Here is a 15,106-nt window from a genome sequence, read left to right on the forward strand (position 1 = left end):
GTGCGTCACGTGAGTGAGTGACGTTACGCCGCCGTCCGCTCTGCCTGGCTGTTACAGGAGCGTCATTGTAAAAAGGAAAAATAAAGATGCAGTGATTAGTCCGACTTGTAAGCATCGGGGCCGGGGCTGTTATGGGGAGGGGGGAGGATCTGTCTATGGCACTGCTATGGGGAGGGGGGTCTACGTATAGCACTGCTATGGGGAGGGGGGGAGGATCTGTCTATGGCACTGCTATGGGGAGGGGGGTCTGTGTATAGCACTGCTATGGGGAGGGGGGTCTGTGTATAGCACTGCTATGGGAAGGGGGATCTGTGCACTGTTATGGGGAAAGGGATCTGTGCACTGTTATGCCCATAACAGCGCCGCCCACAGATCCCCCTCTCCATAACTGCGCCGCCCACAGATCCCCCTCTCCATAACTGCGCCGCCCACAGATCCCCCTCTCCATAACTGCGCCGCCCACAGATCCCCCTCTCCATAACTGCGCCGCCCACAGATCCCCCTCTCCATAACTGCGCCGCCCACAGATCCCCCTCTCCATAACTGCGCCGCCCACAGATCCCCCTCTCCATAACTGCGCCGCCCACAGATCCCCCTCTCCATAACTGCGCCGCCCACAGATCCCCCTCTCCATAACTGCGCCGCCCACAGATCCCCCTCTCCATAACTGCGCCGCCCACAGATCCCCCTCTCCATAACTGCGCCGCCCACAGATCCCCCTCTCCATAACTGCGCCGCCCACAGATCCCCCATAATAGGGTCGTCCACAGATCCCCCATAATAGGGTCGTCCACAGATCCCCCATAATAGTGTCGTCCACAGATCCCCCATAATAGTGTCGTCCACAGATCCCCCATAATAGTGTCGTCCACAGATCCCCCATAATAGTGTCGTCCACAGATCCCCCATAATAGTGTCGTCCACAGATCCCCCATAATAGTGTCGTCCACAGATCCCCCATAATAGTGTCGTCCACAGATCCCCCATAATAGTGTCGTCCACAGATCCCCCATAATAGTGTCGTCCACAGATCCCCCATAATAGTGTCGTCCACAGATCCCCCATAATAGTGTCGTCCACAGATCCCCCATAATAGTGTCGTCCACAGATCCCCCATAATAGTGTCGTCCACAGATCCCCCATAATAGTGTCGTCCACAGATCCCCCATAATAGTGTCGTCCACAGATCCCCCATAATAGTGTCGTCCACAGATCCCCCATAATAGTGTCGTCCACAGATCCCCCATAATAGTGTCGTCCACAGATCCCCCATAAGAGTGTCGTCCACAGATCCCCCATAAGAGTGTCGTCCACAGATCCCCCATAAGAGTGTCGTCCACAGATCCCCCATAAGAGTGTCGTCCACAGATCCCCCATAAGAGTGTCGTCCACAGATCCCCCATAAGAGTGTCGTCCACAGATCCCCCATAAGAGTGTCGTCCACAGATCCCCCATAAGAGTGCCATCCACAATTTGTTTTAATATGGCCTTTGAACATAATTTTTCAAGTAAAATCATATAAACCTCTCTGTTTTGTAATTTAGTCGTTTTTCCCGATTAATCGTAGAAATTAATCGGCAACTAATCGATTATTCAAATAATCGTTAGCTGCAGTCCTAATAGAAACCACCCAAAAATGACCCCATTCTATAAACTACACCCCTCAAGGTATTCAAAACGGATTTTACAAACTTTGTTAACCCTTTAGGTGTTCCACAAGAATTAATGGAAAATAGAGATACAATTTCAAAATTCCACATTTTTGCCAGATTTTCCATTTTAATAATTTTTTTCCAGATACAAAGCAAGGGTTAACAGCCAAACCAAACTCAATATTTATGGCCCCGATTCTGTAGTTTACAGAAACACCCCATATGTGGTCGTAAACCGCGGTACAGGCACACGGCAGGGCGCAGAAGGAAAGGAATGCCATACGGTTTTTGGAAGGCAGGTTTTGCTGGACTGTTTTTTTTTTTTTGACACCATGTCCCATTTGAAGCCCCCCTGATGCACCCCTAGAGTAGAAACTCCCAAAAAGTGACCCCATTTTAGAAACTACGGGATAGGGTGGCAGTATTGCTAGTACTAGTTTAGGTTTTTGTTTTTTTTTATGTAAGTTTTACACAATGATTTCATTTTTGAAGCAAAGAAAATCATGATTTAGTGTTTCCATAGTCTGAGAGCCATATTTTTTTCAGTTTTTGGGCGATTACCTTGGGTAGGGTATGATTTTTGCAGAATGAGATGACGGTTTGATTGGCACTATTTAGGAGTGCGTGTGACTTTTTGATCGCTTGCTATTACACTTTTTGTGATGTAAGGTGACAAAAAATTATTTAGCACAGTTTTTATTTTTTATGGTGTTCATCTGAGGGGTTAGGTCATGTGATATTTTTATAGAGCCGGTCGATACGGACGCGGCGATACCTAATATGTATACTTTTTTTTATTTATGCAAGTTTTACACAATAACGAGATTTTTGTATAACTTACCAGTAAAATCTCTTTCTCGCTCTTTCCTTGGGGGACACAGAAGACCTTGGGTATAGCTCATCTCCCTAGGAGGCGTGACACTAAGTGAAAACTGTTAAGCCCCTCCTCCATCAGCTATACCCTCAGCCTGGAGAGAGAGACTGCCAGTTGCGTGTCCAAGTAGTGAGAAAAGGCAAAGTCCAACAAGTGGAAACAACAAGCCAACTACCCAACGGGTAAACAAAACTCGGAAACCGTGCAGAAAAAAAACAATGAATGGGTGGGTGCTGTGTCCCCCAAGGAAAGAGCGAGAAAGAGATTTTACTGGTAAGTTATACAAAAATCTCGTTTTCTCGCCCAATTTCCTTGGGGGACACAGAAGACCTTGGGACGTTCAAAAGCAGTCCAAGAGGGGAGGGACCACAGCACCAAGGCGAAGCACCCGAAGGCAGCAAGGAAATGCCACCTGCAAAAACCAGGCGGCCCAAGGCAGCAGCCGCCGCCGAAGCCAGAGTACGCACCCAGGAAAAAAAGAGTGCAAGGAAGACCGTGGCCACCCTGCACAATGACATGGCCGAAGCCCAATGCCTCCGGCCCCGGAGGCACCAACCGCTCTGGTGAAATGAACGGTGACACCAAAAAAAACAGAGCCCTGCCCTTGAGCAGTAACCACAGCAATAGCCATGTGGTTAAGCGGAGGAAAGCACCCAGGAGCCGTGAACCTTGGCGCGGACCTCCTGGAAACAAGAGACCGAGCGTCGACAAGAGTCGGAGATGTCCAAGCAAAAAACTGCAGACACTTCAAGTAACAGAGTCCCAGTCGCAGGTCCAGGCCAGACTGGAGAAGACCGAATCACGGGAAGAGAAAGGCAGAATTGGGTGAATGCCCAGCTTCCTAAAGAACCCCAGGGAAGACCCTAAGTCAGACAACAGAACCTGGACGAAGCACGGCCGGGAGCGAACACTAGTGTGCTCGCTGGACTCGTCTGGGCAGACGGGAGGAAATCCAATGCGAGTAAGCGCAAATCAGTGACACGGCAAAAAGGTTGGGAAAACCGGTCCCGTCGGCCCCCGAGCAACGCCGTCCCGAATCCACGCGGAGTGGGGGAGCAGATGGACAAACGGAAGGAACCGAACGGGACCCGGCCAGTTTCCAACAGACTCCAGGACAAGTCAGGCTAAAGTCCTCGTCGTTGTAGCCACCACAGTAAGGTGTTCTACAGACCCGAAGTGGGGGCTTGAAGGGTAATCTTGACAGAAGAAAGTAGGCACGCCAGGTTACCGAGAAGGTAAAGTCCAAGCAGGACCAGCGCCCAGAATGGTAAAAGTAATCTGCACCCAGCGGGAGGACAGAATGCGGCAAACCCGGTAATAGGCACACAGCTAGTACAGCCAGTGTGAACAATGGAGACAGTACGAGGTCATAAGGAACACCGGGACCATCCATATGAACAACCATGGTCTCCCCAGGGGGGAGGGCAGTGAAGGAACAGCCCCTGAAGCCTGGCCGGGGCAGAAGCCACATCGGAGTAAAACTGACCCAGGAGAAGCCAAAACAGAGCCGTCGAGAGAAAAATAGCCGAGAAGACGGATGACACCCTCCAACCGCAAGGAGGAGTGGGCAACAGGGAAGCCACAGGACCGCTCAAAAGCAGAACTCCGCTACTCCGAGATGTCCGGCTCACCAATTCGCAGAAGGCGAATACCCTAACGAATCGAAAGTGGAGGTCCCTGAGACCTCGGTAATCGAGCAACCAAGAGAAGTTGGGCGACCTGCTCGAAAAGAGCGGCTAGAACCTGGTAGCAAAACAAACTGAAGCACGGAGGGTGCCAACAGGAAGGACTCAAACCAAAACGCATCCAAGAGGAGGAATGGCAACAGGCGAGGGAACCGTAATCCGGCCAGAGCCAACGTAGACTGCGAGGGACGCTGGAGACAGCACTCTCGACCATGTGACCGCTTGCGCTGGGAAGCAATGCCACAGGGTAACTAATGGGTACGCATCCAGGAACCACAAACACTCCCCAGGCGGAAGGGCCAACGAATATGGTGGATACCGTCACAACGGAAACACCAAATATACCCTCCGAACAGAGAATGGATACCACCCAGCTCGCTGCAGTAGAGAACAATAGAGCCCGTCCAGGCCAGGTGAACAGAAAGATCTCCTCAGAGAAGAGTGCCAGGCCGGCGGCAATCACCGTATCCCAAGAGAAAAACGACAAGTCGCAGGAAGAATGGAGGCATACGTACAAGCAGCCCCATAAGCAGTGAGAAAGCCAACCCACCTACGGAAGGAGAAGGCATACACGGCCCAACAACGCACAGAGTAGCAGCCCCCAAGAGCGTCCGCCCACTGCGAAATAGTCATACAGCAAGGAGGGCCAGCCACAGAGCCCCACAGAAACCACAGAAGTGCAAAGTGCAACCGGAAGGGGGGACATACACAAGACTAGTATGGCATGCGACGGAGCGCAAGCAGTCCGCCCAGAAGAGAGGGCAATGTACTTGGCAAACAGTGCGGGCAGCAAGCGTGCAAAGCCCGCCCCACAAGGGGGTGATGCCCAAGACCAGCACCTACTTCAGAGAAGGAAGACATACCATATTCCGCCCAGAAGAGGGCCATGCACATGGCCACACCGCATCCAGCAGGACGTCCACCTAGTGAAAAGGGGACATGCACAGGGTAATCCTAGCATTAAGTGAGTGTGCAATAATCCACCAAACACCGAATTTTGTGAGAGTACAACTACTTCGCCAATGAATGGGGACAAGTACAAGTCCAGCACAGCACATACAAGGACAGTTGTGAGTCCTGTGAGCGTACAAAAGGTCCACCCATGGAATGAGGGGTGGTCACGCACAAGGCCAGCACCGTATCCAATGGGAGTGCAAGCATTCCACCCATCTTAGAGGCCAGCAACGTATCCGGTGAGAGTGCAGTATGCCGCCCAGAAGGGGGAGCCATGCCCATGGCCAGTATTGCAACCAGGGAGAATGCGAGCACCCCGCCATGGATGGGGGTCAGGCACCTGGCCAGCAGCACACTGGCGAGAGAACAAACACAGTCAGTGAGAGTGTGTGTATGTTGCCTGAGGAAAGGAGACATGTCCATGGCCGGCAGCGAATCCAGTAAGAGTGCCGTACACCACCCACGGAAGGGGGAACATGTATATGGCCGGCAGTGGATTTAGTGAGTTGCAAGCGTCCCACCATGGAAGGGGGTCCTGCACGCGGCCAGCAACTTATCAGCGAGAGAACGACCCCAGTCAGTGAGGGTGTATGCATGGCGCTTGAGGGAAGAAGGCATGCCCAAGGCCGGCAGCGAATCCAATGAGAATGCAGCATACCGCCTATGGAAGGGGGTTATGCACATGGCCGGCTGCCCAGCACCATAACCAATGAAGTGCAGTATTCCGCCTAGAGGAAGGGGTCATGCACAAGACCGGAAGCGAATCCAGTGAGTGCAGCATTCCGCCCCTGGAAGGGGGTCATGCACAAGACCGGCAGCGAATCCAGTGAGTGCAGCATTCCGCCTATGGAAGGGGGTCATGCACAAGACCGGCAGCGAATCCAGTGAGTGCAGCATTCCGCCTATGGAAGGGGGTCATGCACAAGACCTGCAGCGAATCCAGTGAGTGCAGCATTCCGCCTATGGAAGGGGGTCATGCACAAGACCGGCAGCGAATCCAGTGAGTGCAGCATTCCGCCTATGGAAGGGGGTCATGCACAAGACCGGCAGCGAATCCAGTGAGTGCAGCATTCCGCCTATGGAAGGGAGTCATGCACATGGCCGGTATCAAATCCAGTGAGAGCAGCGTTTCGCCTATGGAAAGGAATCACGCACATGGCCGGCAGTGAATCCAGTGAAAATGCAGCGGTCCCCTATGGAAGGGGGTCGTGCACCAGACCAACACCGTATCTGGTGAGAGTGCAGAGTCCACCTATGGAAGGAGGACATGCACAAGACCGGCAACGAATCCAATGAGTGCAGCATTCTGCCTATGGAAGGGGGTTGTGCACATGGCCTGCAGCGAATCCAATGAGTGCAGCGTTCTCGTGCACATGGCCAACACCGTATTCGGTGAGAGTGCAGTATTCCACCTAAGCGGGGGGTCATGCACCAGGCAAGCCTGCAGCCCGAGAGAGTGCAGTATCCCGCCTAGGAAGGGGTTGTCTGCACATGGCAGTTACCATAGCTGGAGGGTGACGAACTCTGCCAACCGAAAAAAGGAGAGCGCATGCACTTGGCCAGCGCTGTATCCCGGAGAGGGCAAAGAAGGGAAACATGCACCAGCCGGGGAGTGCGACACCATGCCGCTCATGGAAGGAGCACGCATACAGGCGGCGCTACTGAGATAAGGCTGCAGCGTCCTGCGCAGCGCACAAGAAATCCATTAGCTTAACCATGTTATGCATTTCTAAATAAAAAATAGCCTCACTGAGGCAGAAGAAGTGCCACCATACAGGTGCCCAGCATAGAAGTAGAGGGGGGGGGGGGGGGGGGGAGCGCCAGCCATATAGGCCCATCAGCCGAGCAAAACAAACTGAAGCACGGAGGCCGGTACCCGAAGGGTTAACAGCCAACCAACCTGGAAGGGAGGAGGAGGAGGCGGCGCCGCGATCCCCTGGGGGCGGGGAACCTCCAGGCGGGAAGAATTCGCGCCCGGAGAAGTTCCCGCCCCCTCCAACAGAGGCCGGAAGTTTGCGGCCTAGCAGGCCGTGAAGCCGGGGCCTAAATTTTCTGCGGCACCCGGCTGACCGGGGCCGCACAGGAAACCGGAGCGGACTGCCTGGACAAACCGGCCGCGGAAGCCCACCCCGCGGACCGGAAGTCAGGGGCCCGGGTGGAGCGCCGGAATGCGGCCCAGTAGGCCCGAAGCCTGGGCCAAAATTTGCGGAAGTCGCCGACGGCCGGCCGGAATCGTTGGAGCATCGTGCTCAAGCCAAATGCCGGCCGCGGGAGTCCACCCCGCAGGCCGGAACAGTCGGGGGCCGGGAAGGAAGTGCGGCCCAGCAGGCCGGGAAGAAGCGCCGGAGGTGCGGTCGCCCAAACAGCACTGCCGTCAGGAAAAGGCCCCCGGTCCAGAGCAGCGCATCGGTGAGGGGATGGGGGGACCCTGAGACCAGGTGCCCGTGAGGATGTGAGCACAGCGTTCCCAGGAGGGACGCTGATAAGTGAAGGGAGGCGATGTGGTTGCCTATTCGCAGCATTCTGCTGCTAAAATGTCCCATGAGGGCCAGAAGGGAGGAGAGGGAGCAGGGAGTGGAATGTCGCCCCGCAGCACCCCAGGGGCCAGCCTAGGTCCAGCAGTGACCGAAGGGTCCAAGTATGGGGGGTCAGGCACGCAGGAGACCAGGGTGGGGGGTGGGGGACGTAGGGCTGGAGAAGCCACTCTCTCACCATAGTCGTCTTCACCCTCGGTCCATTCCAGCAGGGTCGCCCCTTCAGCTACTGGCACCGTAGTGGCAGGACGCTGGGAGAGGGACTTGGCGTGTGGGCGACCCTTGCGCTGGCGGGATGTAGGGGAGCTGGGCTGCCCTGATCCACCTTGTCTTCTGTGGGGGAGGCAGCAGTGCGGGTGACCGGCACTGGCGCAGCTCAACCCCGGGAGAAACAGAGAGGTCTAGTGCGTCTCTGTTGTCCCTGATGATCTGGAACAAAAAGAAAAGAAAAAAGTAAAAATCAAAATTTAAACAAGGAGAAAACAGCCCCCCAGTAGCAGGGAGTGTCTTGCCTCCTTGGACACTAAGCAAAAACTGGCAGTCTCTCTCTCCAGGCTGAGGGTATAGCTGATGGAGGAGGGGCTTAACAGTTTTCACTTAGTGTCACGCCTCCTAGGGAGATGAGCTATACCCAAGGTCTTCTGTGTCCCCCAAGGAAATTGGGCGAGAAAATATCATTTTTGAAACAAAAAAAATCATGTTTTAGTGTCTCCATATTCTGAGAGCCATCATCACTCGCCGTCTCCGATGGAGCTCACAATCTAAGGTCCCTATCAGTATGTCTTTGGAGTGTGGGAGGAAACCAGAGAACCCAGAGGAAACCCGCGCAAACACGAGGAGAACATACAAACTCCATGGAGATGTTGTCCTTGGAAGAATTTAAAACTAGGATCCCAGCGCTTCAAAGCATCAGTGCTAATAAATGGAGTGGCAGAGTGCGTGCTCCACCCGCTGCTTCATTAGATCGGGGGAACTGGAGCCCGGTCTTGGGATCGGTGGGGTCTCAGTAGTTATCCCTTATCGTGTGGCACAACCCCTTTAACTTCTGTGGTAAGCCCAGGAAGAGGTTGCGAGATGAAATCCAGGTTTAGACAGAAGCTTGGTGTGCCAACCAGACAAAAAAATCCATCTGGTTTTACACTACGTGCAATTGTGTTCGATATCCTCAGAACAAATAGGGAGAAGATCCTTACAGAAGCCGGTGAAACCAAAGGGCCCAGCAGGACTAAAGCACATTGTGGAATTAAAGTGATGAGGAGGTAGTTAGAGGAGGTTCTTAGATTACATCATCTGTGCAGTAAGGTATTTCTTTTAGGGTATAGTCACACGTGGCAAATCTATGGCAGAAATTGCTGGAACTGCCCTATTCACATCAATGGAGGCTGCCAAAATCCACATGCATGATGCAGACCAAGAACCTCAATAACCTAATTCTGATCATTAGAAGCAACTTTCAGACCCAAAAAAATTCTGCAACGAATCCTAATAGACATTTATATTCCAGCTGGTCTGTACCTGGAGATTCTGCTTGTGGTCGAGTGATTGTATGTGTGCTGGTAGGAGATCTGGGTCATCTGGAATGAGAATACCGCATACCTCACAATGCGTGGCTTCAATACGATGCAGATAATGTGTTGGACTTATTTCTGAAAGAGAGATGGTAATACAATAAATGCACAAGACACAAAGCACACAGGAAAAGACGGAGCATCTCACAGATATAAGTACATACAAATGGTCACCAAGAGTACCACAACATGACAAATGACAATTCTGCTTTAAAGCAACCCTTTAAGAAAAAATGAAAAAGCCGTTTTTTTCGACAGAAGGGATCCACAGCCTTTTCTCCGAAAGGGTTTTAAAATAGCACTCCCACAAAAATATTAATTCTCTGAAAAAGGTACATAATATAATCTGTAGTAAAGGAAATCTTCTTACCAGTGATTGTATTTATGAGTTATAACTAGTGTTGAGCGAACTTGTGTTTTAAGTTCGGCGTCTAAAGTTCGGGTTGGGGTTATCGAAGTATCCCGTTATGGATTCCGCTACCACGGACCATAACGGAATTTAGAATCCATAACGGGATACTTCGATAACCCCAACCCGAACTTTAGACGCCGAACTTAAAACACAAGTTCGCTCAACACTAGTTATAACCTCCCTTCTGATCCTAAGCCGTGTCATGTGACCAGCCCTTTCATTTCCAATGGACACAGGACAGGAAGTCAGTTACTTCTCTATTTATTTCTATGAGACTGACAATGAGGTTCCCAATACATAGAGAAACTGGCCTCCTGTCCACACATAAGATACTGTGTTATTTGGAAAGTCACAGTGCTGGTCACATGACACAGCTGACAATTAGAAGTTAGGTTATAGCTCACAAATACAGTCACTGGTAAGAAGATTACCTTCCTTACTGTTTACATCATGTACCTTTCTAACAAGTAAGAGAATAAAAATGTATAAGAGTGCTTCTTTAACAAGCAGACATGTTGTTAAGTTCAGTTCTCGAGCAGTGGTAAGGCAAGTATAACTTGGCGGCAGGGGATTGCATAAGTGGGGCTTCCCTCTAAATTGGGGAGGGAAAAATAAAAATAAAAATAAAAATCACAAGCTAACAGGCTTACTGCTGCCTGTTGAATGATGGGAGAAGAATCCAAGTGAGCAAAAGTGTGGAGGCAAGAGGCCCCCAAAGCTCTAGTAAAATGAGCTGCGAATCGGAAAGACAGTCTAGTAGAACACCTCCCAGATGGTCATCTTGATCCATTAAATTATTGTAGCCGCGGATACTGTGTGGGATGTTGAAAAGAGCATTGGACTAGGGGAAGGAGGCTATTTAAAGGGGTTGTCTCATCATAGACAATGGGGGCATATCGCTAGAATATGCCCCCATTGTAATATATATACACCTATATCGAGAAAGAGCCCCGCAAGGTGGTGGCTGGAGGACTCTGTCCCGGCCACCACCAAGCCGGCTCCCCATAGAAGACAACGGGGTATATCCTAGCAATATGCCCCCATTGTCCATGAGGAGACAACCCCTTTAAGACAGACAGATCTGAAAAGCTGTAACCACACACATTGTGTAGAGAGCTTTGGAAGGGCCACCTTCGGCCAGAACCAGAGAACTGGCTGGACTTTCACCCAGTCTTAGTAAAGAACAGAAAGGGAGAAAGGCAGGTAAAAAAAAAAAAAAAATGCCAACTCAGACACCTGATGGATGGAAGTGACAGGATCAGAAATGGTTAACAGGCAGAGGTTGAGTAGACAGTCTGAACAGAACACCTTCACTGGGTAAACTAGCAAGCTAGGAACCTAAAGTTCAGGCATCCTCCCACTAGGAAAGGTGCCTTATATACCCAGGGAAAGCTGGCCATACACTGGGGAAGAACATCACCATGCGTGCTGGCCTTTTAGGAGGCCAAGAGTGAGTGTGCATGCGCTCCAGGAGACAGGCTAGGTAAGACAGCGCAGGCCGTGGCCTGCAAAAGAGGATTAGGACACCAGTGGTTATGTGGAACGTCAGCTAGACCCGCTGCAGACGGCAAAGGAGAGCACAAGGGAACAAACCACTGGTAAGGCAGGATGCAGGGCAAGAGATGCGGTGCCCATGCCCACTCCGGGCAGCGAAGAAACTGCCATTGCAACAATTTACACAACATTGAGAAATAACTTTGGAACATTCCAACATGAGTGGGGGGGCAGCCAATAGCAGGACACTTCGGAAAAATTTAAAAGTTCCACTTCTTTCATCTGTTCACACAAGCATTGTGGAATATCCAGGTGGTCTTGGACAAATGTGAAATGGTCTTTTTTTATTTTTATTTTGGACTGCAGAGTCTTTTTCAGGTTGAAGTCTTCTGTAGGTCTTTTGCGGTTAAAAGGCTTTTCCAGGATTTGTTTTACCGAAGACCTATCCTCTATCCTGTGCTTGGTATTTCTCTCAGCCCTATTCACTTGAATGGGGCTGAGCTGCTCCTAGGCCACGTGTTCGACAAACGTGTCGTCACTAACTTAAGAAAAGCAGAGAGAAAGCCGGTGCCGTCTAAAATAGCTGATCAGCGGGGGTCCAGGGCATCAGACCCCCACGATCAGATACTGATGACCTGGATGTGCAGAGTACTACACAGGTCCTTGCATGTGCGACTGGCAAAGAGGCACCCAATGGGTGCAGAGAAGCCTCATTGCAACTCAGGGTCGGTTGGACTGTCCAGGGAGCCAACTCCAAGCCAAAGCAATTATGAAGCTGGAAAGCCTGAAAGTGGTATATCCTCAGGCCAAGAGTCGCCAGACTTTTAACAGGTACATGGAAAACATTTCTGCAGAGATCCTCAGAACCATGTCTCCCTCTTACTGACAGAAAACCACTTGGGTGAGAGAAGTGGTGCACGTGGGAGAGTAGAAAAGCTCTTTTGATATTTTGCTTGACGGTAACTTTAAAGGCCATCTGTCAGCAGATTTTTACCTATGAAAATGGCATGTGCGCTTGCCAGCTGAAGGCATCTGTGTTGGTCCCATATTCATATGTGGCCACATTGCTCAGAAAAAATTGGAATATAGGCAAATGAGCCTCTAAGGAGCAACGGGGGCATTGCCGTTACTCCTAGAGGCTCCACCTTCTCTGCAACTGCGGCACCCTCTGCACTCTGATTGACAGAGCCAGGCATGATGATGCTTTCACTGCCTGGCCCTCTGAATCAAAATAGATGGGGCGCGTCAGTTGCAGAGAGAGCTGAGCCTCTAGGTGTAATGGCAACGCCCTCGTTGCTCCCAGAGGATCATTAGCATATATTAAAACATCATTTTTCTTTGGGCACATATGAACATGGGACCAACAAAGATGCCTTCAGCTGCCACTTTCATAGGTACAAATCTGCTGACAGATGCCCTTTAAGAGGAAAAATAAAAATGCACAGGAAAATCAAAAGTGGAGTAGCTGCACAGGCTACCTCTGCAAAATAAAACGGAGGAATCGGACTGGTTTCTTTAGGAAACTCCTCCACTTTTGCCCCGCACTAAACCTAACACATGAAGACGATATGGGGGCCAGTCCACACAGAGGCTGAGAAAATCTTATCGTACGTGTAAATACGTTTCTGACGAGATTCACGTTGTTGCTCTTTTGTCCCAAGGACGTTTTCATCTTCGATATAAGTTGTCCCTAGAAATAGAGAAACCATGGTTAACCATCTCCACGCCAGGATTGAGAACCTTTGCAGGACATATCCAATGGCTTCTCTCTTACATTAAGGAAGTTCACTCTGTTTTTCGGGAGGTGGTTCCGCAGATGCTTCAGCACCATTTTGTGCTTATAGGTTAAGAAATGTATCTGGATTAGCTTCTCGTCCAGGGTATGATACCGACACAAGCCACAGGAGTACATTGCACTGGTATCACCTCGCAATCCATACTTATTTACAAGGTCAACCCTAATAAAAAAATAAAATAAAAAAAATTGCAATATTAATATAACCAGACGGGAAGCGAAGTTGGCCACATAGTCAATGTGCATCAATATGCGCAACTGGCGTTTTTTGCTTCCTGGGTTGTCTTCTACTGAGGTCTTCTTGTCCACCCATTGTATAGTGCCCTGATGCTCAACCTGCGTTCCTCCAGCTGTTGCAGAACTACAACTCCCAGCATACCTTAATAGCTTTAGGCTGTCCAGGTATGCTGGGAAATTTAGTTTTTCAACAGCTGGAGGGCCGCAGACTAGGCATCCCCGATCTAGTGCAACTGACATTACAATATACAGTAAAAGATTTGGAAATGTTCCCTAATGTAGTTATTCTGGAATCTGTTTTATATTCTCCTATCGGAGGTGAGCATCTAATGGTGAAAGACACCCTGATTGAGTCACTTTCTTGAATTGACCCGGTCATTTTGATAAAATCTATTTCAAGCGTCTCAAGCCAAGAGCTGAAGTCCGCTCAATACGGTGCACACCCAAGAGCCCCTGGCAAGCTCTGGAGTCTACACAAAAAATCTCTAATAACTACTAGGGTCCCGGGGGGTAAGGATTAGGGAGGTGGATTTTAATATGCCCAATCCTTTTAGGCTCCATTCACACATCTGTAGAATGGGTCCGCATCCGTTCCGCAAATTGCAGAACGGGTGCAGACCCATTCATTCTCTATGGGGACGGAGACATGGCTGCCGATTCTTACTGCTCTGCAGGAGGGCCGTTCTCATCTGTCTTCAATTTCTTGTGTGGTTGACTTGGCAAATCAGCATCTAGGAAACGACACGAGTTTTACGTCACTAAATGATTACCATTCAATACAGCAATAAAGGGGGTATGGAGGTTACCTCTGGTCATCTCCGCAGCGTCACGTTTCTTGTTGTCTCCATTCTGAGTGTTCGTCTTGCTCTGCTGCAGAATAAATAGATTATGACAGACCCTTATTGATACTTATACAGAAGTTAGATCTCAACACCCCTGCCCCTAATCAGGACACTTCAGGACGTTCACTGAGATTTTTGGGGATGTTGTGATGATATGTGCATGCAGATTTAGGTACAAGCGACACGACACGTATGAACGTACGCACATTTTGGACTTTCTAGGAGGTGTTGTAGGTCTTTAGCGTTACGCTTTCATGCAAAATTGCATGAAGGTGCCAGTGTAAAGAACTGGGTAGCACTATTAAAATATGACAGATCTCTACTTTCATAAAATAGTCTCCATACACCCGCCGAGTCTCTTTAATAAGAGACAGTTACCATCTCTACCCCCTGAGCTGCGTCTCAGACCTCTCATCCAGCCAACCAGTCTGACAACAGGAAAGACCCCCGAGAGAGCCCTTCTTTTTTTGGAGGAGTCTCTGGTTTTGCCGACAAAAGCCAATTTGCAAACCTTTTTTCCCCATGGAGCATTGCCAAGAAAATAAGACTTCCATCACCTGAGTCTCTTCAATGAGAGCCGAGAACACCCCAAAAAATCCCAGCAACAACCTCCGTACTCACTTGATCATCATCTGCATTTTCTGGTTGGTTGACACATGGTGGGTTTGGCTGCAGCGAGTTCGTAGCTGTATCTATAAAGAATGGTAAAAAAATGAAAAGAAAAAAATGGGTATTTAAATGAGATCTAAGCAGAGGTTGTCAACAGCCCCACCCCTACCATTCACGTCAATTAAAGGGGTTGTCCGGGATTGGGGACATTACTCTAATAGTACAAGTGTGGCATACACATTACATACAAGCAGGTAGTACCTTTGGCACAGATTTCTGCAGCCCCGTTTTCATCTTTGAAATTCCTGGCCGGAAGTTACTGTTTTCTTCTCCTCAGTGACGTACCGGGTCCCATGCAGGCAAGCAAAGCTTCCTCTTCCGCTGCTCAGGGAGCCCGGTGACGTCACTGGCAGCAAATTAATCGAGGTGAATATGGATGAGGGGCGGAGT

At 50.2% G+C, this 15,106-nt stretch overlaps 1 protein-coding gene across 3 annotated transcripts in view; it reads right to left on the bottom strand.

Annotated features, from left to right (window-relative positions):
- LOC122927332 (A-kinase anchor protein 8-like) overlaps nucleotides 1–15,106 on the bottom strand; it is a 54,244-nt gene that overhangs the window by 17,254 nt on the left and 21,884 nt on the right. For all 3 annotated transcript variants that reach the window (XM_044279065.1, XM_044279066.1, XM_044279064.1), the window contains exons 10-15: nucleotides 14,669–14,739; nucleotides 14,012–14,075; nucleotides 13,870–13,936; nucleotides 12,948–13,131; nucleotides 12,785–12,863; nucleotides 9,215–9,345 (exon numbers count right to left, since the gene is read on the bottom strand). In XM_044279065.1, the coding sequence (XP_044135000.1) occupies nucleotides 9,215–9,345; nucleotides 12,785–12,863; nucleotides 12,948–13,131; nucleotides 13,870–13,936; nucleotides 14,012–14,075; nucleotides 14,669–14,739 (596 nt within the window). The remainder of the gene's footprint in view (nucleotides 1–9,214; nucleotides 9,346–12,784; nucleotides 12,864–12,947; nucleotides 13,132–13,869; nucleotides 13,937–14,011; nucleotides 14,076–14,668; nucleotides 14,740–15,106) is intronic.

This window comes from Bufo gargarizans, chromosome 2 (assembly GCF_014858855.1).
Source record: "Bufo gargarizans isolate SCDJY-AF-19 chromosome 2, ASM1485885v1, whole genome shotgun sequence".
In the NCBI taxonomy this organism is placed as follows: Eukaryota; Metazoa; Chordata; class Amphibia; order Anura; family Bufonidae; genus Bufo; species Bufo gargarizans.